At 37.2% G+C, this 26,483-nt stretch overlaps 1 protein-coding gene across 1 annotated transcript in view; it reads left to right on the top strand.

Annotated features, from left to right (window-relative positions):
* Positions 1–26,483, top strand: part of ENAH (ENAH actin regulator) — a 97,068-nt gene that overhangs the window by 26,375 nt on the left and 44,210 nt on the right. The window contains 2 exon segments of the mRNA XM_082306253.1: positions 20,361–20,526; positions 21,994–22,171. Of these exon segments, the coding sequence (XP_082162379.1) occupies positions 20,361–20,526; positions 21,994–22,171 (344 nt within the window).

Here is a 26,483-nt window from a genome sequence, read left to right on the forward strand (position 1 = left end):
TGCTGCTCTATAAAAGACTTCATTTGTATTTTCTTGAGTCTGCTCCATAAACTGGACGTCTTTATCTGACACAGCAGTAGTTCTGGGTAGTTCTGGAGGCTGCTTCACCCCTTTGAAGGCTCTTCTAACTGTTTCTTTAGCTGTTGAGGTGAAGGAAACACTGGTGCTCATGGTGGGTCTCACTGTATGCTGTGTTTTGTGAGGAATTGTGAATAGTATTTCGTCCATGCCCAGACTTTTCCAGTTGCTTTGAATGCTCATTTAAAATTTATTGACTAATTCTTTTTTTTTTGGACCATTGTTAGGCAGGAAGAGGTAAGACTGCATGCTGGTCCTTGTTATTGTATTTTTTCATTTGGATGTTTTCTTTAAAGTGACTGTCAAAGTTTTGGGCTTTTCTGTGTTGGTTTGGGGTTTTTTTTGAGAATTCTTGCTCCTGTGAACATCTGTGTGTACGTCTGCTTCATTTAACAGATATGGAAGAACTCTGCCCGATGTCCCCGCTAGTGGAGCGAGCTGTGTTGCCATATCTAGATTTAAATACACTTTGTGTCCTGCTTTGGGTACAGATGATGCTGTTAGTCTGACCACGTACCATAAGAAAAACAGCTACTGACATTCAAACTCCTGTTTTTAACAAGGCCTGGATTTGATTAGGCTGCCTAGGTCACTGGCAGCCTTTGATTGCTGGAATAAAAGCTGAAGTAACTGGTTTCTAAACCAAACCAGAACTTTGGATTATTCAGTGGATTGTGCTGACGGGGTAGCTAGCCAGTTTGCTGGGGCTTCTTTTCTCCTATGGTCTGAAACAGCCTTTCTGTAGCATTCTGCTTTGTTCTCTCACTGCTGGGAATCAGAACCTTGAGTCCCCCCCTGCTTGTTTTTGCTTCGTATGAGTCCATTTGTCTTAATTTTAATTTTGTAAAAAGCCATGAAGCACTTCTGAAGCAACTTGTGTGAGGATGCAGAAGAGCTGCATGGAGTAGCATGTGCTTCTAATAGTTTACGCTTACATTATCCTCACTGGCATGCTGGTAGATGGATTCAGAAGTAGCGTGCAGTCTGACAAAATATGATTAGTCTGCACTTATTGGTGCACGTAGTGTCTGGGAAACCCTGATGTAAGTCTTGAAAGGCTTTATCTCAACAGTCTTGCTTGATAGCCTTTGGGAGCTTTTTTTCCAAAACAAATGAGTCACAGCCCTTAGGTACTTTGCAGATGCAGTGAATGCTGTCCTTTGTACATGGGGGGAGGGAGAACAAGCAGTTTACCTTTTTGCTTTTAAAGACAGTGATAAACTTTAAAAACAAAACAAAACCCCCACAACTGATATGCTGATGTAGGGGAGAAAAAAGGTCATAATGGAAAAAAGTTATATAAGTTATATATAATTTTCTAAAGTCTATAATAAACTTGTTAGTGTTTTCTGGAACATGACCTTTTCATTTTATGCATACAGAAGTGTAAGCTCAGTTCTGTTGACTTTGTTTCGTGTTACATTAACCAAATTTTACTGTTACGTTTCATTACATGCTCTTTAAAAAGTGGATTTGGACAACTGAATATGCATAAATGGAAAATGGATTATACTATATCAAGGACCCACTAACTGAACTGTGGTTAGAGCATATGCCCACATATGGCATAAAACTGATAATAAAACTTCTCTTTTCTCTGTCTCTCCTCACAAAATATATATTTATGGTTGGTAGTGCAGTCTGCCTGTTTTTGTTTGCTTATCTTAAGTTTGAAGCTGATCGCATAATATATTCCAGAATACGAATGCTTAGCTAATCCAAAAATGCAGTATCGTGTTAAGCCCCTTGTCTTGTGCAACGCTTACCTAAGAGAGTGCTTTTGTGGGGCAGGTAACAACTGAAGATAACCAAGTCTTGTTAAGTGTGTAGCTGGTGTTAACAAATTGATGTGCACTACAGCATAGTAGTATATGACTACAGCCCGAGTTAGCCCCCACCCCCTAAGCAAACAGAAAAACTGCACCAAAAACCAAATGAAAAACCCCAAACTGCCTCAAAATCTTTGTTTGCAAGCAGAACCTGCTAATGCCAGTGATATTGACGGTGAGTAAATGCAACAAATCTGGAAGGCCCTGGTTAGAGAGTAGGATTCCCAAACCTTCTGTTAGAGGGAAGATGCAGGACACTCCCTGTGTGGTTTAAAGATTAAACTTCTGAAGTACTTGTTAGAAGGGTGTCATGACACTGGAAAAACCCAGCCTAGCAGTAAATGCTGTAAATAGCAGAACTTTGTCCTGTGGTATGAAGCTTAAGGTATCTTAGTGCTTAAATGACTATCACAGTAACATAATAAATTAAAATGCTGATTAAAATAATGCAAGGTTGCCTGGAAAAGGTGGTTTCTAAATGAAGTTATAGCTGGAGAGGAAAGATAATACAATGGTTGGACTGTTGATCTAGACTAATGAGAGCTACATTAAATTTCTAGCTCCATAACAGCCATCTTGTATAATGAAAGAGGCCCAGGGGATGCCAGCTGGATTGTGCTGCTTTTATACTTTAAAATAGCATTTTCTGATAATTACTGCTGGATTAGCTGAACTAGTGAAAATCCTTGTTCAGATAAAGCTTTCCAGCACTTGCAGTTAGCACAAACCTAAACAGTGGATATGCTGATAAGGAGTCTTAATTTTCTAGTGTGAGCAAAATAATTCTTCAGCTCACCTTTGCGTTACAGTTACTCCACTAAATCATTTATTAGCACAAATAATCAATGAATACATAATTATGCATTTAAAAATTCTTTTTTCAGTTGGAGCTTACAAATGATTTTTTTTTTTTCAGTTGGAAAGCAGTGATTAGTATAGGTCTCTAGCTTTTTATTCCTCTGATGTATTTTTAATACTTTTAATATTAAAACTGCAGAATAAAAGGCTTATTGGCTAGAGCTGCTGTTGTTTGGGCTGCCTGTTTTGGTGCTTTCTGGACTGAATTTATACTTTCAATTTAATGAGAAGTATTTGCTTCTGTAATGATTCACTGAAGAAACTTAGGCAAGAAAAGATTAGCAGGAAAATTAAGTACAAAGTAGTAGTAACCTATGCACTACTTTCAGTTTAAATACTGGGCTTTCAATGTGAGATAAACTTAAGGAGGAGATAGAATAACTGACATCTGATTATAACTAATACTAGAAAAAAGTGTGTAAACATCTCTTCCGGTTTTGATAGTGATGTAATAAATGCACTCTTAGATCAGGGTTTTTTTGATCTTATTGCTGTTTTGAAATCTTTATTTTCCTGTTTTTCTAGTAAAGAAAGCCAGTAACTACTTTTCTCCCTGCCCTAAAAGGAAAAACTATTTTTGCCAGAACTTTAAGGGACTTCCCGAGTAGTGCTGGTAATACCATTGTGTATAAAAGATTTACACAATGGAATTTTTTTATATAATGCATTGTGTGTGCAATATAACATACGAAAATATAAAAATCTGTAGGCTTTTTTCTTTTGAGTACTGTTGTCTGCAGATTTAGCCCACTCTGGAGTCAAATCTTTTGCCCAAATACAAACAGAAATTCACATGCAGAGGTTTGGATTTGTTAAATAATTATTTGTGCTTGTTCATGCAGATATACTTAAGAAAGCTATGAGTTGTCCTGTCTGGGAAAGTTTTAAATTGAAGGATTCTTGGGAAATACCATCTTTTGCTACTATCAGCAGTAGATGTCATGCAGTTTTTTCTAAACCTTGGGAGCAGAGGTAGGTGGGATTGTAATGGAACAGAAGTTCTTCAGGTGAACATGGATGTGTCTCTTTTAATGTAGATCTCACTGTTTAACAGATTAGCTTATTTAAGATCAATATTATTGTGAAACAGAGTTGACTTCTCAGTCTTAAAATTCACGTTTTGTATCGAAACATCAGCGTTTGCAAAGTAGAGAGAACAACTGGGGCCACAACTGTTTCTCACTGTTTAACTTAGTAACTTCTTCTGGTGTGAAGGTAGATCTCAATGACAATATTTAAGAAGCTAGCAAACAAACCATCCCAAAATTGGGGAAATAAAGTGTGGCAATCGTAGACAATAATTACATTGCGAAAAGGTTTGAAATACTAGAAGAGCTGCCATCTGGAAAAACAGTGTATAATGTCATGATAAAGATGTTGATCAATTTTATAACTTCTACGAACTTGCATCACAGTTTAGTCATTTCTTCTATCTGTGTGTTGTCTGCTCTGGAGTAAGACTGCTCTTTGTGTTATTTTCACAAGGCAACCATTTTTGTTGAGTTTTGATAATAGACCTATTTCAGAGAGGCAAGATATGTTGAAAAATAATTTTTGTTTTACTCACTGAGATGACAATTCAAATGTCCCTTTATATTAGCTACTCTGCATGGATAAAACTCCTTCAAACAAGTGTTTAGAGCACACATCTGCATTGATATGCTTCTGTTCAAGGGCTCTGCGCTTACTGCCACTTCACTTTAGCTGCTTAATTTTTATTGCAAGAGATGCATGAAATAGCTGACATTGTGAGAAAATCAAACAGTTTGTACTCGATGGTTTGTGGTGCATCTAGATCTTCCCTTTTTCTAGGACAGAACATCAGATGTAATGAATGCACAAATGTTAATGTTAATAATTAACTAGATTGAATTAGTTACTGCAATTGTCTGTTGGTGTTCAAAGTTAAAAGTGGGTCACTGAGACTCAGAATACTTTTGCCATGAATTCTAGCATTGATTTTTGTATTTCTGTTTGTGCTGTTCTTTGGCTACTACTTTGGAGAGGAAGAGTAAAACCTTCAAGCCTTTTGCTTATAGCCTCATTTATGTAAAAGTAACCTGTCCCTTCTGTTAGAATTACAGTAGCACATATATTACAGGACAGAATCATCTGAATCCCTCCACCAGCTCCTGAAAAAGGATTTTCTTTTTAAATCAAGCATGGCTACCATAAAACCATAGAATTTTTTGATCAAATCACCTTTACTACCTTGTCATCAAAATCGTTAACTGATGAAGCCAAACTTCAGACTTCGGGAAACGCAAAATTTTTTACTGCTTGTTGTTAAATAGCACTGTATGAAGGATATTTAGAGGAAAAATAATCACAGGTCTGAATGATTGTAGGTTAATTGAAGCTGCATTTAATAGAAGAGTGTATGAAAGTGGGTTTATACCTAAGGGACTAGATTTTGAAAAGACAAGCCTTAGTACCTTGAGGGAAGTGTATTAGGAAAAATTGCTGGAAGAAGTGAGGAATCGGGGTGCGTGTAGGGTGGAATCAGGACTTTCTTCAAGTTAGAGGCTAAAATCTTGACTGACTTGAAGTCAAACTTGGAAGAAGGGCTTCTGAAATAGCTGTGTGAGTAACCACTTCAAGAAGAGTATTATTAATAAGTAGGGTATAGGAGGAGTGAAAAAATAATCACTCACTTAAAAAGTGATATTTAGAGATTAAATGGAGTGGGAAAGAAATCAGAGTTATTCAAAATAAGGTTGAATTAGACTTGCCAAAAAGTAATTTGGATCAAAGAAGAGAAGAGTGAAAGAAAAATGTGCTATTCAGTGAGTAAATGCAGTAGTTTGGCATGAAAGTTGAATTCATATTTTAACATAGGTGATAACTTCGACTGTGTTCAAAGGCGAATGTAAATAAACCATAATTGAAGTGGAAGCAGAATGCTTCCAGATTGAGTCAGCTTGATGATGATAATCTCTCCTTGAATTGTGGTGGAATTCATATGTGGAAACCCGTGCTCAAAAGGGGGAGTAGAGCTTTACTGTAGATAGGCGTGTAAGTGGAAATTTAGTATTCCTTTGTTTTGCAGATTATCATAACTGTCTATACTGACTACACAACATGAGAACGCTCATTAGGAAATAAGGACAAGATTGTCAAGAGGTGTGTTTGTAGTTGAAGTATTTTGTAGTACAGACTTGTTAAGAGATTTCAGAAATTCATGAATCAGTCTACATGCTTTGTTGGGAGGAGAGTACGCAAGAAGCAAGGCTTATTGCGCAAAAGGCTCTGTCTCTTTGTCTTGTTGACCAACCATAGGTAATTTTACCACAATGTTTTTCACTTTTTGTTGTCTCAGAAGTAATTATTGAAAATGGTAAGATTCTGTTTAACATGAATGTAGCCTAATTTTTTCTGTTTAAAAGATTTCTACAACTTGTTAATTTAGTATTATCAGTTATTCTTATTTCTAATATTTCCTGTTTTTTATTTTAAAGGTGATTTTTGTGTATAATTGATATCAAATCTAAAAATGTGAAGTGTGTGTATTGAAATATGTGTGTGTTTGTGTGTGAGATAAGGAACTGGAATGAATATTAGAACAGTTTACTAAGCTGCTATGGCAAAGTGCCAGGTTAGGAAACTTACTTAATTAAGCCTTTCAAGCAGAGAAAATTGCTGCCTCTTGCATATGCTTTAGAATACATGTATTGCTTTCTAAAGAAGAATAAGATGGAGTAGAATAAATATGGCACAAGACTTAAGCTTTTAGCAGTACATTTATTTTAGGTAACAAAGCATTTCAAGATTGACTTGAGAAAATTGAGGTGTTGCTTTGTCTTTGTTTTTGCTGCTTTTTGTGAAGAAGAGAAAATAGTTTTGTGCTAGGTACAGTATACCTTTTCAGAATATTAGGATTATTAACATGATGGATACTTCTCTGGTTTTGTAGTTGCCTATAAAAATGTTAGTAAACTTTTTGTTTCAGTAACTTGAAATTGCCCTAGTTGGTTTTTTTCTTATTTTATAATGGTTTTAGAAAATGCTAATAGTCTTTAGGAGGAATCTTTGTTATAGTCATAAGCACATCCGTAATGCTTAGTGTCATCTAGCACCATTGCTTGGAAATTAAATCATTTGAGTAGGATATTCTCTACTTTTGGGGTATTCACTGGGCTGGTTGGTTAGGTGGGAGGAAGGAGAACGGGATGTTTCTCAGGCACTGCTGTTCAAACGGAAAGCTGAGTTTAGTTTATTCAGCGGAAGGTGGCCTCCTCGGTGAGCAAGGTGCATCTGTGCTGGCTTACCAGGCACAACGTTTGTGAGCGCTGAGGTATTTAGTTGCACAACGTTATAGTGATGAAGCTAGGGTTTTTAACTGGAGATGAAGATTTTTTCTTTGCTTAAAAAAAAAAGTTAACCACTTTTCAGTATCTCAGTGTTGTAAAAAGGTATGCTGACACCTTTCTTCTGCAATGTTTGGTAAATAATGACTGCTGTGCCAAAGAAACTGCAATTTATAAGGCTAATATAAGTTTGTTCAGTTTTGAATTCTTCCATGGCTTTCTTGTGAACTTAATGATGAATAAATTCTGTGTCCTATGAGCTACTTCTGTGTGAAAACACAGGCTAGTCGTAGTCAGTTTTTACAGTTCTTTTTCTGGCAGGCCATAAATCAGGTGAGTGTTTGAAACATACAGAAAAAAAATACTATTTTTTTGAAATGGGCCTTTTCTTGTCCAGTGTTTCTAAATCGGGGAGAGGCATCTCTCTAGTGAACGTCTTCTCCAGGGAAGTGAGGAAGGAGCAGGTCTCCGTCCGATCGGCACCTCTAAGGCCTGCTGCACTGCGTGGCTTAATTCAGGGCCGGTTCAGAACAGCAGTATAGGTGCAGCTCATCTTACTGCTAGTTGGTAGTAGGGATAATGTGTGATGAGCCGGAGATGGGTGAGATCGAGAAGCAGCGACACTGGTGAGGAGCCGGAATTAGTATTGGGCTTGGTGATGGGGAGAGGTGGTCTCACATGGAGGAATGAGAACGGCACCTATCTGGGATGAGGGGATTTGAGGAGTCAGTCATGTTAACCAAGGGCTGTGGAGCAAGTGAAGTAAGGGCAATTGCTGGGGTAAGAAAACATAAGGTAGAGGAGGCAGGGAGACAGGAGAGAGGAGGTGAAGGAATGGGGTGGTCGCATCAGGTAGCGCAGTAGACGTGAAAAGGGAAAGCTTTGGATGAGGACAGAAGGAAAAGATGCGAAGAGCTTTGGCATACAGGAAAGCTGGACTGATCTAATCAGCCTTCTCTTGGAGAGAGGAGTTGAGTAATACTGGGATCAGCCTTCACAGGTGTTTGTCTCATCTTTTCTGAAAAAGAATCTTGAAAGGGGATTCTAGGAACTTTTCTTAATTGTTCTGGAGTATAACTACAGTTATAATTAATTTCTTCTAATGTTTGACCAAAACTTATTCTTAAAGGTTTTTTCTTCTTCCTTTTCCTGTACATGGAAAACAATTTGTCACCTGCTTTTTTTAAAACCACATTTTACTTTTTCTGCCTTACTCCAGTGGGAGTACTGATTTTGATTCCTGTCTATTCATCTGCTGGGTGCTTGAAAAAAAGCGGGGGGGGGGGTGTGACGGGGCTACATTAGGATTATTTAAGTATTGCATATAAGATGTTTGGAGTACCTTCCACTTCACTCTGAGCGCTGTCTTGGTTGAAGTAATGTGCTCAAATTTCTCTGTCTCACTTCACTGTGCCTCTAATAGTTTCACAGGGTATTTTGGTTTTCTTAATAGTAGAAAGAATGATGAGAAGTTTAGGAAGAGCTACAAATTGGTAAAGACTGAAAACTTGGTTGGTTTGATCTAGAAAGGAAGATACTGAGGGCTCTGCTTTCTCTTGGATTTCTACTTACCAAATCCTTGAGTTCAGTGGTTTTTGTTTTGCTCTCCCTTATTCCATCCATAGTTGAGAACTATAATGTTTTGTCTCTCTTTCACAATCAAATTCAGTGAGTTACTCTGCTAATCATAATAATCTAAAATAGCTTAGTAAAATGCTATTTTAAATATTCAGGCATTTATTTTGTAGTACAGGTCAGACATATGTAGTTTATTTAAACCTCTTACTTTTAGACATTGAATATTAGAACTACTACTAGTGTTTAAGATCTTTATTTATAGGCTACAGAAGGAGAGGCTGGTGGAAACTTCAAGTGTGAAATGCATGGTGTTATTTTTGGGAATAACATTCCAATAAAATGAGGTGCTAAGGCAGTTATTGTCATAAATAAGGTACTTACATGTCTGCAAATCAGTGGGACCTTCTCAAAGGAATTTTATTTCTTCTAGAATCATAGAATGACTTAGTCAAGGTGGGAGTCCTCAGAGTTCATCTGCTCCTGTCCCCTGCTTGGAAGGGGCCATCCTCTAAGTTAAGTCAGGTTGCTCAGGGCCTTGTCCCGCTGAATTTTGAAGTCTCCAAGGATGGAGATTGCACAGCTCCTCTGGGCAGCCTGTCTCAGTGTTTAACTGCTCTCTTGGTGCGACTTTTTCTTACCTGGTTGAAAGCTCCTTTCATGCAGCTTTTGACCATTACCTCTCATCCTTCTCTTGTGCACTTTTGAGAAGTCTGACTCTGTATTCTCTGTAATGGCCTATTAAGCAGTTGAGAATGGCAGTTAGGTTCCTGCCTTACCTTAAGACTGAACAAACACGGCTGTCTCAGCCTCTCCTCCTTTTTCTCTAGCCCCCTTAATGGTTTTCTGTTTGCTTTGCTCTAATTTGTCAGTGTCTTTCCTTCTTCTGGGGAACCCCAAACTGAGCACAATGTGCCAGGTATGGTCTGAATAGAGGGGAATAATCGCCTTCTGCAGCATGGTGGTTATTTTGTCCCAGGTGCAAGTTTTTGCTCTTACCTTTGAATTTCTTGAAGTTTCTGTCAGCTGGTTTCTCCAACCTGCTGAGACTTCTGTGAACAGTAGCTCTGTTGTCCAGCATATCAGTCTATCCCAATTTAGGGAAAGCCATCCACAGACTTGCTGAAGTTGCGTTCCATCCCATTTTCCTGGTCATTAACAAGGACATTAGACAGTACCAGAGCCGGTATTGAACCCTGAGAAATTCACCAGTAACAGCTTACCAGTTAGATGCCAAACTGCTTACTGCAACCCTTTGAGCCTCCGGCTCCCTGAACCTTGGTTCTTGCACTGCTGGAAGATGGTCACGACATTTGCCTTTTTCCAGCTGTCAGGAACTTGTCTTGATCACCTTGTAAAGATGTTAGAGTGGCCTCACGATGTCACCACCTAGCTACCTCCACCCTCGCTGGGTGCATACTATTAAATTCAATAAACTTTCTGTATCCAATTTATCTAACTGGGGCCCCTAACTTAATTTTCCTTTACTGCAGGTAGTACTCCAGTACTCACAAACACCTGGGAAGTCTGAGAACAAAACTTGCCAGCAGGGACCAAGGCAAATACGTGTAGCCTGTTCTGTGTCCTTTGCTGCTAGATAACCTGTCTCATTTCTGCGGTGGACCCACGTTTTCCTCGATTAATTCATGTTAATGTCAACTCGGTGTTTAAAAACAAGTGCTCAATTAACAAAATATTATTTTTACTTTCACATTTTTTAGGTGAAATTAAGTTTTAGAAAGACACTTCATATAAGAATCTTTCTTGTAATGAACAGTGAATTGCGTGTTCATATATTAACACTGGGGCTCTCTACATCAGAGGCAGCCATTATATTAAATAGGTAATGTAAAAATGCTACTGTATTGCTATTCCAGGAGGAGCTGGGTATTCTTTATCTGAAAGTAAAATGAGTTACATGATCCGCAGTGATGGTAATGTAATGATGGATTCTGTTGCACTGTGTGTTTGGGAACTCAGATTGCCCGGGGAGTCTGGACTCTGAAAGCTGTGATTCGTACCATGTGTCGAAAGCTTAAGAAATAACATAATAAGGTCACTTTTTGTTGCAATATGTATAGAAGATAGGAAATGTATGTTAAGTGTTTTTTCACAGGAAATCATCAACTGTCAGTCTAGTTGCTGAAGATGATGATGTTTTTCATGCCCACTTAAAAAGGCTTTCCACAGTATGACTGGGCTCAGATTCATGGAATTGTAGCAAGGAAAGCAACAAACCATCAAAAATAGACTATTTATAGGAAAGAAGTAATGTATCTGGCTAGCTTTTGGCTCTGGTCTTTAAGTTAAAAGATTTGAACTTTTAAATCTGTCATGATTGTTCCTACTCAGTAAAGGTATTGATTTTATGGCTGTTAGCTCTGTTCAATTACAGCGTACCCTGGTGCTTACAAATTGGTTCATTCCCAGATTGTGCTGTAGAGCTTGTTTTCCATTAGCTTTGTCAAAAGGTAGACAAACCGAGAAACTGATTTTTGATAAAAACCTGCCTTGAGATGGATGAAGGATCGCGGTAGGAATCTTCTGCTCCTGTTTTACTGTTGAGTAAAATCACTATCCAGGCAGTACTAACCTTACTGTGGCAAAACCTTCGGCTTGCAATGCCACTGTATCAAATCTGCATTGAGGAAACGTAATCCATTTAAATTACTGCATAGATTCTGCATAACCTTTTAGTGTAAGTAAAGTAGTAAATGCCCTTGAGAAATATGTTTGAAGAATCAGTGGAAAAATGGATTTGATTATAACAATGCAATGTTTTCAGGAAAAATATCTGGATAAAGTACCAAAAATGCCAAGAGAACACCCTGTGTAAGAGGATAAAAGAAAACAAGAATATGGATGGGTGCATGGAGGAAGCATTGACTGAATTATCTTATTTCATGGTTCTATGGAGTCTAAATTTAAGACTTCATTTTACCAGTATAAAAATAATGGCTACAAAGGTTTCTGCCCCCCTCCCCCAGTGCAAATGCTTTATAATGGAATAGCCAGCCACTGTGTAGTACTGATTTCCCCGCCCCCCCCCCCCCCAATCTGTTGGAAACATGTATTGAAAAAAAATCTTCATGATTCTTTATAGGATGAAAAATCTAGAAAATTCTAGAAGAAACTGAGAAAATATTGCTTTTGTAACTTGCAGGTTGGTTCATTGAAAATCCTATCTCAAAGGTAAATAATAAAGGCTTTTAATAAAGTATTTCCATGAAGTTATCACTAGGTTTACATACAAGGCAAGGACCAAATCTTCTGTATAAAATTCCAATATATCCAAGCTCTTACTTCTCCGTCTCATAACTTGGAGTTTTAAGTAAACCTGGTATTTTTTTGACAGTAAAGTTTGGACAAACTTTATAATGTCTGATTGTTCAAAGTAAATTCTTCACTGATATTTAAAACCTCACATTTGGTTTTAAGCATCCAAAGTATTGTCTGTACCAAGGCTGAGCATGCTTTTTGGACACATATAACATTCTAGTGCTGCATTTTTTTCAGTCCAAATTAGTTATAAGGAAAACCTTGAACCTGAAGTGCAAGCCGTGAAAAACTGTTCCTCTTAACAGACACAAAAATAGATAAATATCTGGATAGTACAGTAATACAAACAAGTAAAGGGAAAAAAAAATCAAGGTAACCTATGGAAAATTAAGTGATGAAGTCCTGAGTTGGATCGTGATTTTTTTAGATAATGGTTTTGAGAATCTCTGGTTTTATAGAAGGCAATGTGTACTATGGATGATAAAAGTTAAGAATGTTATTCTTCCTTTTTAAAAAGCAAGACAGCAAATGGTCATTCCTTTTGTCTGCTGAAGTAATTGCTTAAAAAACACCCCTTCCTTTGTGTATTACATGATTTTAGTTTCTGTTCCTGTTTGAAAACTGATAGCTGGGTTTGGGTAATCATATAATCTCTCTAGTTTAAGATTTGAGAAGTGACTTCTTGTACCGGTTAAATTGTTCCTTGCCTGAAATGTACACACGCTAGGTATCTTAATGTCATCTTCAATTTGAGATGAAAATTGGAACATTGATTTCGGAGAGTATTTATGAATTTAAGTTTAGGGTGGAGATTGTAACTAAAGATAATTAGTCGCATATGTATAATAATGTATTAATATTATAGCATATTGTATTATTGCATATTATATGTATGGTTAGCCATCATTAATGTAACTAATTTCATGCTATTCAAAATCCATGTTTTTCAGTGTGCTATTATTAATTCCTATCAATCCTTTGTTTTTATTAAGGTTGGTCTCTGTAGTATGGCTATTTCTTGGTTTGACTGTCATCGTATTCTCTTGGATATCCCTGGTTCCCTTTGAGTTTGAATAGATTAGGGATTAGCACTTATTGATGTCAAATTACTCTGAAGTCCACCTATCACTTTGCTACAACGGACCACCAACACGCCACCAGTTTATATGTTAAGATGGTTCAAAACTTTACAGTACTCTTCCTTTATCGAAATGTTCACGTACCTTCAGTGGCTTTTGCCGCTTTTTGCGCTGTCTGTGGCTAGAACACATTCATTCTTCCAGTTTCTCAGGTCTCCATTCCAGGTAGTTTCAGCTTGTGTGCTTTCTCTAAGTGTTATTGTCCGTTTAAAAAACAATTTATACAGAAATTTTATGATGATGAGTATTTCTAGAATGCTATTCTAGATTTTGAGTATTTCAGTCTGACTCCAGCATGCGTTTTCAAACTGAAATAACATTTCCTAATGAAAAGAATAGGTGGATTTTTATGTGAATCAGCATATGACAAACCTAGAGACAGTATTGAATTCCCAACTCAAAATTATTTTGTCCATTGTATGAAATACTCATATGTTAAATATGGCATGTGAAACAATGTTGGAAAAAAAAATCGCTGGGGTTATAAATTGGTAATTCTGTGTGAAAAATAGACTTTCATTTGACAACAAGCTGCTGTTCTAAATAATATTTATTTTTCTACCTGAGTGTCTTGCAATTATTTCCTTCACCTGTTTGATTTTCACCTGCTGCTATGGAGCAAGCTAAAACTGCAAAATCATGAAGGAACAGATTTATAGCAACAAGAGAAATTTATTCTGTAAATTGAAGTTGCTCCAAGAGCAGACTGCTCTTAAGTTAATGTTAAATGCTTTTATGCATGAGATGAAAAGCAATTTTCTTTCAGTGGAAGGCGCTCATTGGGCAAAGAAAGTTTAGGTTCAGGAAACTGTATACCAAATAAAACTCTGGAATGGAGTGTTGCAGAATTCTGTGTCGAAAGCAAAGCACCTTTCCTTTGCCAGCTATTAGTCCCAGTGTTTAGATATAATTTCCCCTGCTCCTCAGCAGGAGTAGTTTTATTTCTAAATAAAACTTTGCCATACAGGATTTCCCTCTGCTTTCTGATGTTGCAGCTAATCTGTATTCTGAGTAGTTCACGAGGAGAGAAAGTGGGAGAGATGAATGAATCTCTCGGTTATCAGAGACAAAAAAAGTGGGAGAGATGAATGAATCTCAGTTATCAATCAAAAGTTTTCTATGCACAGGCAAGTACTAACTCATTAGCAGGAGAGCTGTTAGTGAAGCAATCTGGAACTACTCCCTCCGCATTCACCTCCCATTTGAACAGCAGCTCTTGTTTGAGTTTGACCTGCTGGAAGAAATCAACTACCACGCTTGTCCTCAGGGGGGTTGTAGTGTCAGAAGAAGAATCTGCATGAAAAACAGTCAGATAAATCGGCTGGTCTCAATTTAGTCTTATTCTGAAACCTGAATAGCAACTGAATTCCGTACTAGCTGAAGTGTTGGAGCAGGCAAGCCACATCATTTGAAACTGGATGCAAGTAGCATAGCACGGCATAGTTCCTTCTGCTGTACCAAGCACGTAATGTTCCTCTGCAGCAGCATATTCGGCTAGGTTTTAGTAATGCAGAAAAAGTTGAGGTTCTTACCTTTCAACTGAGGGTGAGTTACAAAGTAAATAAATTTATTTTAAGAATCACTATGCTAACCCTTGCTAAACCCAAATGGATTGTATTTTTTCATGATGTTCTGTTGGTGGCATAGATGCCGGTCTAGTTGGCAGGAGGAGATGGTAACTGTTATACTCAGCTTCCTCTGAGATTTGCTTTTGGGTAAAGCGCTAAAGTTCAAAAAATGAGTGAAATTAAAGCAGTGGATTATGAGTTAAAAACTTAAGTGACCCAAAGTTCTTTCCCTCTACCCACTCACATCATCCCATCCCCAACAAACCCAAACCCCTTCCTCTATTCCCAAAAATAAATATTAATTTATGTAGTTGAGTTCAGTCTGGTTCTCAGCAGACCATAATGTGAGGACCATATTTGAGGGCATTGGAAACATTTTAATATTAACTTTTAAGATGCTAACATTAAGTTAAGCCAAATGAGCAGCTTAGAATACAGGACAACTTTGTCTACGAAGTGTCTGAGTTAATAGAAAGTAGTGGCACAGTACACAGTATGTTGTGGGGTTTTTGGTAGTTTTTTGGTTTTGGTTTTTTTTAGTAGTGAAGTGGAGAACACACTTTCACTGTGATGTGCCAGTCGGGGTTCAGGAACAAGCAGGGAAAATCATCTTACAAAACACCACCGCCAAGATGTAAAACTTTATATCTGGACCAGCATTTAGCTGCTTTTTAAAAATGCGTATTTTAAGATGTTAGTATTGGAAACGTTTGGGGTTTCTTTCTAGCTTTGTGCCACGTGGTTTGAAAATCCTAAACAGGCGTTTGATGAATCAGCGTCTCTTTCCATTCCTTCTGCCCCACAAAGACTGCACATTTAAGAACATGTTGTTATGTTTCTGTAAATTGAGAACATAGCAAAAAAAAAAAAAAGCCCTGAATCACCAAAAGAAGTGGTAGAGGGATATGATTTTCAAAAAACCTCATTGTTACATCACTGACAAAAATACTGAAGGTTGAGAGTCGGAGCAATTGCAGCTTTTCCTTGCTCTTGTTAGTATATTTAAATGATCTTCTCTGTGGCTGCAATCGTGCTGTTTTCCATATGACTTTGATCATTTAAGTCTGTTTATCCTTTCTAGTTCTTGAGAGAGGAAAACCAAGCATCCACTGTTGGGGGAGAGGAAAAAAAAAGGCTTAGGTCAGCAGACTGCATTGGTGTCACTGTGCATTGGGCTTAAGAATTTGGGATGTGAAAGAATGAACATGTTCCATCTGGGCAAAAAAATGATGTCTGTTAGGGTTCAGTTTGCTATGGTTTTTGAGCTTTCCATATGATCTCATCACTGGAGGAGGAAAGTATATTCTCCCATAAGAATAATCTCATAGTTATGATTCATTACTACTGTGTTTTTTTTGTGTGAGCCTTTTGAGTGCCAGACCTCCCCCCACTCTTCCACCCCAAATAAAAAACAACCGCCCTGTCTTTGGCTTTATATGGTATTGCTGTAGGTGGCGAAGTATCCAGAATAATGGTTGGCTTTAACAATCAGAGCCTTACATCTTTGTCTAGAGAAGAACTCCTCCTAACATATTTATCCAGCTATTTGTCAAGCTTTATATTTTGGGAAGAGAGCTTGTACACTTTGTTTCCTAAGGTTTGGTAAGCACTGTTTTGCATGAATGTTCCCTTGTATTAGTTTTCCCTTTTCTGCATATAATTTCATATACTGAGGTTGGTAAGTTTACTTGGGAAGAGACAATTTCTTAATTTTTCTTAGTTAATATTTAGATTGTTGCTTTAGTTCCCCAACCCACTACCCTAATAAGTTAGCAATCAGTTCTTTGAGCAGCTGTGCCTTTGGCAGTAGCATTTGAAGCTGGAGATGGAGCCCTTCGCTCATTCTCCCGCATCCCCTAATGAGCTCTTATGTTGGGAAGGTGCTGGCTAATCCAAGTGTAATGGTTTCTGGAACCCTTACACCAGTATAGCACACCAGAAAAAGGAAAATTTGTAGATAAGCAAGTAAACCCTGTAGGACGCTTTTGAAGGCCTAATGATACGGCAAACAGATGAAGACCCTTTTCCTTTTTGTCTTGCAACATGACTGTAGACAATTTGTTTATTTCCCACTAGTGCTAAAGTAATCTGTCCATAAAAAAATGCATTTGTGATCAGACCAAAGTGATTCTGGTGCAGTGAATGAAGTCAGTCATCTTCTAGCATCTTACAGTCGGTTCCTGCAGTCTAAGGGATGTGTATTGTAGGAAACCCTGTGGACTGTGAAGAGTTCATGTATAAATACTGAGATAATTGAAGACCTGTCTCCTGTTAGAAGTACAGCAGGGAAGTGTAATAAGCTTGAAGAGCGAGAAATATGATAAATGACACTGTTCGGATTCATTTAGCTCCTGCTTCTTTGAACTGAAATTTAAGTTCATATATAGTAGAGGAATACAAAGGGCACTTGCTCAGGTTTTAGTAACAGTCTGTATGTTAAACTCAGCATTTTCCTAGGAAAGGGTGGGTCATGGAAAGAAAACTAAACCTGGTTTCTCATTAGACCTGTCAAAGATAGAGTCATGAGCTAAGAGCATGGATATTTGAGGTTAGTGAAATTCAGGTATGCATCTTGTTTTTAGAAAGAAAAAACGTTTTGAGACTTAAATACTTTGTGGTGTCTAATTGCTGTAATATAATATGCTGTATTTGAATATTGAACTATCAAATGGTCATTGAAGAGCAGACCTCAAGATTCTTCTTTGCTAAAGCTCCTGCCTCCATGCTTTTCTTCAAAACAAAATGTAATCCCTTTAGAGTGCAGAACTTCTTACTAAGAGAAAGAAATTGAATTAATCTCCCCTACATCTAGTAACGTGCAATTATTGAACCCTGGAAAAAGGCTAGCAACTGTGATGGTTTAATTTGTTTCTGATAGTGATAGTCATTTTTCCATCTTACTGCTGCAGTCTGATAAACAAAGTGATGGGTGGTAGGTACTGTTGGCGGGAGGGGAGCATGTCACCTTCAAACTGGTACCTGGATATGAAAATTATAGACCTGGAACATTAAAATTTTAGTTGCAGGATTTGTGTGAAATGAAGGCAGAAGGCTTATTGTGTAGTGATTGAGTAGGTCAACTGGAAATTGTGTTTGTATTTGTCATTTTTTAAAGTATGTGAATCATCTCATAGCTTTATATGGGTAAGAATCATCCCCTGCTATTAAGAAATTTCTTTTATTTTTAAATGGAGCATGAAATATTGGAGATCCAGACTTGTGTAATATTTCCAATTATAAGGCATGGCCTGAGAAGTGGAACTAAAATAGTTCAGCCGTTGTTAAAGAAAAGCTAGAAATTCTACTCAAGGTCATCTTATTTGCTCTTATGAATTGTGCAGTTGAATACCAAATAGTTCTAAAATGAGTAGGTTTTCTTTTCTTGTTATGTTAAATAAAATCATGTAAAAAATCTTATAAAACTGAGGCCTGTGGAAGGACCAGGGCAGGGCAAAGAGTGAGAGCGCTCTGAATAAGAACATCTGAACCTGATGATCTGTCCTACTAATTAAGTCTTCTGATCACTGTACCATTACTTAATCACTGTCTGGTTCTACCTTTGTTATAGTTAGAACATATTAGCTTATAGTCATACTTTCAATTTTTAATACAATCTAAATGATTTTTTTATCTGTCTGACACATGATTGAGATGAAGTTATTTTTTGGCAAGAACTCGGCAAACCACGTGGCTCTACTTCCAAATCGGTATCTAGGGCCTGTCACCTATGGTTTATCAAGCCTGTGATTGATCCAAATTCAAATGTAGCAAAAATCTGGTTTGGGTTCAGAAATTTTCAACGTTTTCTGTGATACTGTTATGCATTGTAGAAAACCACTACTGTTTGACCTGTACTTTGTGAACAGTACAGAATGTTTCTAGGTTTGAACTGGAGGATAGTCATGTGCCAAAATACTCTAAAAATAAAGAAATCCAGTAGGTTCTTGTATTGTCCTCCTTTCACATGAGGGAACCTTCTTATTTACCCGTGGCATGTTTTTAATGGGACTGTGAAACACCTGAAACTTGTAACTTATTTTGTTTTCTTTTCATCTAATCTTTATTCTTGGATCAGATGTGGTCCTTTCGGTCTAAACTGTAAACTATGCTTAGAAAAGAAGCACTGTATACATATTATAATTTTACTATCCCTGTATTGAACTAATTTTTGGCTAGAAAAAGGGTCATCTAATTAGAGGTTGTTATCCCATTCTGATCTAGTTGTTGAATAGGTGAAGAGATGAGAACATGTGCATTTTTAAAAATAAGAATATATTTTCTCATCTGATCTTGAATCTCTCACATGCATAGGAGGCATGATCTTAGTATTCTCTTTTCTCCCCTAGCCATGAAAAGCATCCCAGTGTTGAGAACTTTTCTAATTGTTGGTGTGACGTGGAAAGTGTAATAGAAATTGATGCTAAGTTTTCTCAAAACGTCAGTATTGAAAGTTAACAAAACAGCTGGATACATTCCTGAATCTTCTTGTGCTGGGAGATGGAAATAAGATATTGGGAAATTCAGCGTGCTCTTTAAAAAGAAAAAAAAAAAAAAGGAGAGGAAAAAACAAAACAAAACAAAACCAAAAAAACCCCAAAACACCCCCCCACACCCCCTAACCAAGTAAACAATAAAAACCCACAAAAAAACCCACGAAAGACTGGGAGGGGAGTCATCTTCTCCCTTCTTCATAAAATATGAAGAAATATTTCATTACTTTCCTTTTGTAATTTATGAAGAATGCATGTCTCTTCAGCCTTCTCCTGTTTCCAAACGACAGGCCACATTCCTTGCAAGCCAGGCATCATGTGCTTTCTATAATGTTGGATGTGCTGGAGTGGTATGTTCAGAGAATTTGACTTACTGATAAGAAATCATTCCTTTCTATTTTTATTTCCTGTCTGCATCTGGACATTTCCCACAAAGACAACTTGCGTAGTATCACCCACTCCTCTCCTAATAAATAGCGTGTTTATGGTATGTTCTGCTTTCTTGTGTTTCTAATATGATGACATTGATGTTATGCTTCCTTTTAACTTCAGGCTGTACCGTAGCTTCCAGATGACTGCCATAATCAGGATTAGCTACTGATGAAAATGTGCTTTTCAGTAATCAATAGAACCTTTTCTCAGGAAGAAAATGTTACATCTAGGTGTCAACTGTTGTAAAATATGTCAAAATCAAAAAGCATTTCATTTATGAGCAGGTGAATTTTTTTGTGCTGAACTTTGTCGTGTGTGTGTGTGTGTTTTCTTCTGTATATGTTAAAGGGAGCAAGGGCCTTCCAGTCCTTGTTTCTTGTAGAAATAATTGCCACTGGAAAATGTAAACTGTATGAAGCTAGTGCAACTCCAGATTCTTTGTTCTCCAGTCATTGCAGAAAACTTTGTATATGGTTATGGCATTTAATTAAACTTCAAGGTTGGTGGTGAGGAGAAAGGGGCAGGGGGAAAAGTGCAAAAAAAGGAAAAGTAAATCTCTTCTTGGTCTCTTTCATTAGGCCTGTTTGTCTTGACCACAACTTTTCAGAATGAACACCTTTAAGCAAAAGTCAAAGTGCTAGTGGTTTTGTAATTAGAAAGGTGGATATTTCAGCAAGTTGCAAGGAATATTACTTTAACATTCTGAGTTTAAAAAAAAAAAAAAAAAAAAAAAAGTCAACCGAAAAGATGGTTATTTGCCATAATTAATTTTATGTTCTACTCTAAAATACTTGTATTTTAACAGTGAACAGAGTATCTGCCAAGCACGAGCTGCTGTAATGGTCTACGATGATGCCAATAAGAAATGGGTACCAGCTGGTGGATCAACTGGATTCAGCAGAGTTCATATATATCATCACACAGGCAACAACACATTCAGAGTAGTGGGCAGGAAGATTCAGGATCATCAGGTAAGCAAATCTCTGAAAATATGGAATAGGAATCTTAAGCTATTTTTGTGATTGTTTTTAACATTAAGCCTTCAGTAAAATTATGGGAACTGTAAATAATAAATTTACTTTTATTTTGAACTGAAATAGCAAAATTGTATTATGGCTTTTTCCCCATAAACTAAGCACTTTACATACGTCCAAGGTGACAGTCCTTGTGCACTCTTTACCATTCCTTCCTACAGACAGATATAAAGGCTGGTGGTGTACACAGAAGTCATCTGATTCTCTTTAAGGCAAAGCGTTAACCTAGGAACTTTTCTTCTTCCCTGCTCTCTGCTTTTAGCTGCAGTCTGTGTGGGTACCAACAGTTCTCTTGTAGCTCTCCCTATATTACGAAAAGTTGAATGCATGACTTCTCATTTCCTCAGATCAGTTAATTCAAAAAAACCCTTCTGACGTTTGGTAATGCTGATAATCTACCACTTTGAGAAGTTGAGAAGGGAGCAACAAGGGTTGCATCTTAATTTCCTTGATGAAGAAGTTATTAGATCTTGATTAAATGGCAGACTTAGCACTCTGCCTTGAAATATGCTCTGCCTTGTGATATTTGGGTTGGGGTTAAAGATCTAATACTTTTGTTTGAGGAAAGCTTCTATATCTGTTTCCCTCTCTCCCAGCATTTCACAGAATTTTTTTGGTCTGTTCTTGGTCATTTATCACACAACTGAAGCATAGACTGATAATCTCCTGTGTGATTTGTCATTAAACACTTAGTCCAAGAATAAATTATTTCTGTGCATTCATCTGAGAACAAACCTGGGGTTTTTCTCCCATTATTTGTGGAAAAAGGTGAGAGGATATAGTTATCCAAGTGCAATGGGATCCTCTTAGTGGAATGTAGGTTGTAATAAATAGTTGCCCTACTAGCTAGAGTTTATCACCTTTTGTGTGAGCCGTGACGACCATGCAAAACGATACCTTGTGATGCATAGAAGTCGTCCACGTAAACTGCTGCCAGAAGCACGGCAACCTAAGGGGTGCAGCAGCCACAGTGAGAAGGTGGTAACTTGGTTAAAAAACCATAATTCTAACAAGTACTCTGTGAAGTTAACAGAAAAATGAGTTTCTGAAATCCAAATGCATATTCACATCAAGTATTCTGCTACTGAAAGTCAGAACTGTTGATAACACGACATTGCTATTACGAAACATCACTGCATCATTTGAATTGAGAATGCTTAAGCTACAGAAGTTGATACAAAATATCTCATTAGTTCCCTTGTGTACTCTCCTCACTGATTTCATGCGGCATTGGAATTAAAATTGAAATGGCTATGTGCTTCAACATTGTGATCTTGTGGATTGTGGGACTAGAATTAACCCACACAGTTAGGGAATAAAATTTACATGAAGCTGAAACTTGTGATGAAATGGCAATTTTAAACATAAGTCCTTTTTTTTTTTTTTTTTTAATTATTATTATAGGTGGTAATAAATTGTGCCATTCCAAAAGGGCTGAAGTACAATCAGGCTACACAGACCTTCCACCAGTGGCGTGATGCTAGGCAGGTGTATGGTCTGAATTTTGGCAGCAAAGAAGATGCCAATGTCTTCGCAAGTGCCATGATGCATGCCTTAGAAGTATTAAATTCACAGGAAGCTGGTAAGAGTCCCTTAACTTTTTTTTTTAAAGATTGTTCAAATACAGAGATAGAAAAAATTTCAAATGTTTATGCATAAAAGTCAGTAAGTCTTGTTTCTAATCATGATTCAGCCTCTAGCCATTTTAATTATTTGGGTGTTTTGTCTGCCTAATTGCTGCCGCTTAGTAGTTATTCTCAACTTGACTGCCATCTGTGTAAATGCAGTTCCTAAGAAGTAAACCTGTTTTTGTGTTATCTATTACGTATAGAAACTTGCTGACTTTGCTTTTATTTTTTTAGGAAACAAAACCAAAACACCTGACTAACAAATGTGTAGCTCTTAATCAGGGTACTTTTCGGGATTTCTAGAGACATGCAATGTTCTTAATGCGTACTGGTATTTTTCCTTCTCATTAAGTACTGGTTTATTATGAAAATGTTAGGGTTTTTTCCCTCCAAACTTTGGAATTCAGGTCATCCTCTTTGGCAGTTCTTACTACACAGAGTTTTCTAGCTTGGAGACCTTGGATCCAGGGGTAACGTTCAGATGAGCACATATAATTTAGACAATAGGTGTATCATTTAATTTGTTTGGAGAACAGGATGACATAGAGAGTTTAAAACATTGGTGGAAAACTTGGTGGCTTTTAGTCTTCAAGGGTGTCTGTAATATATTCTAGATAAGCTCTCCAGCAAATTGATCAGTATGACACTGGGACACACGCAGAAGGAGTTTTTATTTTAAAAGACTTCAAGAGACTTTTGTGTTTCTGTAACCAAATAGAATTCTTTTGTCCTCATTAAACTTTAAAGATTGCCCATGTAACAAGAGATAATACTTCTGTGTCAGTTTTTTCTCTTTTATAGAAGAGAGGCTGTAGATAACCTTACTAGCGCTGTCTCAACTACAGCAAAAAAGGGTGACTTTATCAAGGTGCTTTTCATTCTGATAGTTGTTTCAGGACTTACCTTTTGAAACTAAGCTATTGAGACCAAGAAGGATGATAGATTCTGCAGTGCTTATGCTGTTTTGCAGGATATGAGGCCAAAATATAAAGGCTAGCTAGAGATATCAGGCTTCTTTTTGCCAGCTAAAATAAGCCAGTTGCGTATCCCATTCTCCTACCTCTCAGTTGGATATTTTCTCCCCTAAATCCCTCAGTTCTCCTTTCCCTAAGGGTTACTTGATTGTAAAGATTTCCTGCATTCTGACTATTTATCATCTATCTCCCAACCAACATTTGGGAACACATGAAGTGTTGGTTTCTTCTTGTTGGACATAAAGTCTGAAAAGGCCCAATTTATGGTAATCGTCACAAGTTCGAGGGTTTTGTGTTGTTTCCTGTTACCTGTACTTGAAGAGTTTGATGCAACATGTTTCAAACAAATGTGTATGTGTATATACACGTATATATTTTCCATTATTTAATTTAACTCCTCCTAATGCTAAAACTGAGCTACTAGAGAGGCTGAAATGACAGGCAGGCATGACAAGGCTCAATTTTAAATTGGTCAGCATGTCTGTTTTTTCATTTCACAGATTATTGTAATTTGTCTAATGACCAGTTCTCTTGCTGTTTTATGCAAAGTACATGTGGGCTAACAACTATGTTATGTTCTTCAGTAGTAGAAATTTTATTGAACTAAGATGCCACTTCAGTTCTTAAAGACTCATTATTTAGACTTGGATAAAACTAAAATCATTTTTAGGGGGTTCCTTGAATGTGACTTTAATAACACAAAATGTCATTCAAACAATAGCCTCGAATTGATGTAATTCCACAGGAGCAAACAACTCAATGAAAATAACTCTTATTTTTGTTGCATCACGTCAGTAATTTCTTAAATGATGGGGGGAGGAGGAGGGGAGCTGAGCTTTGCGATGAGTCTAAAAATCACTGTGCTTAGAATTCAGTCCTCTGCTCATCCCAAATCGTGAATTCTTCCAAATCATTCTGCCAGTAGTCTCTTCATTGAGCTCTGAGGTGGCCCTTCAGTTTGAGTTTGTCTGCTTCATTCAATTTAATACCAGTTAATCCCTGATGATTGGGGGGTTGTTTTGTTTTCAGGTGGATTTTTGTGTGGTTCCTGAAATGAGAGTTGAGTATGACTGTAATATCACGTCCCGATTGCTGGCTACAGTGCTGTAGTATACCTAGTTTGTTCTGAACGGCTTTGAGATGTAGGTCTGACAAGGACATGAATTAAGTTGCGTAATGATAGTGACTGGTTGTAACCTTTAAGTTTTCTGAATTGTAAGATAGTCGCTTTGTTTCTCTTTCCTGTGATTTGACTTCGTAGTAGTAGGTAAAAGTCAAAATGCATTAATTAGCTGCGTCACAAACTAATGGTGGACACCATTGGCACAGGAGGACATAACTGTTCTTCTATAACTTCTGTCAGCCAAGAAGGACTCTGGCTGTTTAAGATTAGCTGTCACTTACCTATTTCACAGACATATAGGTGCACTAGCTTCCATCACGATGAAATAAAAACAAAGCTTCACGTTATCAGCGTCGCTTCAGCAGATGTCTGAAGATGAGTAGTTTTGCACTGCTGCTTGTAAAAAAAAAAAAATCCGTAATTATGCATATAGAATCGCTTTGTAAGCCTGTTACTGTTTCCAGACAATGTTTAGAGATAAATGTTCATAATACATCTGTGTTAGAATACTGTCAACAAGTGTTCCTAAGTTGTTTTTTTTTTTTTTTATCAGCTAAGAGGTTTGTCAGTGTGTGATCTACGTATTACTTAATTTTTCTGACCTGTATCAATGTAAGAAGTAAAAAAGATCAAGGTTCTTTATGAACATGCCTGCTTCAATAATGGAAATAGGATACTAAGTAGCTTGCAGTTTAGAAACAAACTAATTGGACTCCTTGCTCAAAATTTAATGCATTTCTTTTCTTTATAGTTGATGTAATTTCCTAAAAGTGCAGCTAGAAATGAATCCTTGGTGTTAATTCCGCCCCCCCCCCCCCAGCATCTCTGACATAGCTGAATACTTACTTAGACAGGTCACTGACTCTGAGGCTTTAATATTAGCTCTTCATTTGAGGAAATGGATTGCAACTGCTCCCTTCTTTTTATAAACAAATGAGCCTTTTTTGAAAAGGTGTTCGGAGCCATATATTATGGATGGAATTTGTGCTAATATGTGAAGATCGATACATTATTTTTGTTTCTTTCCAATTTATCTGGTAGACATTTAAAAATTTCTAACATATGCAGTCTTAGTTGGTATTCTGATGATACTGCTTTGAAAATCTGCACCTGATGAGGACAACTTGTCTCTAATAATTTATGTAAATTGCTGTGTTTCCTAGTATATCTAAACCAGCATACAGAATCTCCACCTGAAGTAAAATAAAGAAATCCTATATGGATAACTTCCCTTGTACTCTAGAATTGCTTACAATTAAAGTTTGATTCTTTCAGTATCCCTATTTTCTGCTGTGTTTTCTCATTTTGGCAATCTCTTTTATTGGCTTGGTTATTTTAAGTTGTATTTTGTTCATAAAAGGAAAGCAGTTTTAATGTTAGCTGAGCATACTGTACAGAAATTCTTAAAGGTGAAGATGAAATTTAAACTTTATGCAAGGGTTCACACAAATCTAAATGACTTCTGAGGAATACTAAAGGTTATTTTGTGGACAGCCTTTTGGTTTGCAAGTCAGCTGTTACTTACGGCTCTTTCTCACTCTCTATGAAGGAAAAAAATCACACAGTCTCCTTCTCTTGCATGTATTTGAAAAATGTCATTGATCTTGCTTGCAGTTGGCATCTTCACCTGTTGTATTGCTGGTATAATTTGAGGTTGTTTAATTTAGGATCTCCCTCTAGTGGATCTACAGGCGCAGAGATGAAGGCACTGGGTGCCTGTACCACTGAGCACGCAGTGACGGGCTTTTTGTCATTCTAGTGAGTTCAGAATGCGGAATGAAGGTGTTTGAAGTTGGAGTAAAGGCTTTACTGCAACTGGCAATTTTCTTCTAAAAAACGGGATAGGCTTGTCTCAAAGGACTCTGGACTGATGGCTGCCTTGTCAGTGAAATTGTCTGAAATACTCTGTGTCTTTTTTTTTTTTTATTTTTCCTCTCCCTGATTTGCAGTGCTGATCATGTGATCGTCCTAATTTCTCTTAATGCTGGAACATTTACATTTAAATGAATGTAAAAATCAAAGTGTTTTCACTCTGTTATGGTTTGAATGACTGTATTAGCTAGTAGCTATTCAAACAGACCCTCTTATCCTGCTGGCTAGTCGAGCAGATTGTAGGGAACCTGCATATCCAGAAGGGAAAGGCAACAACACAGAACTGCACTTTCTCCT

The sequence above is a fragment of the Platalea leucorodia genome (genome assembly GCF_965183815.1).
Source record: "Platalea leucorodia genome assembly, chromosome: 3".
Classification (NCBI taxonomy): Eukaryota; Metazoa; Chordata; class Aves; order Pelecaniformes; family Threskiornithidae; genus Platalea; species Platalea leucorodia.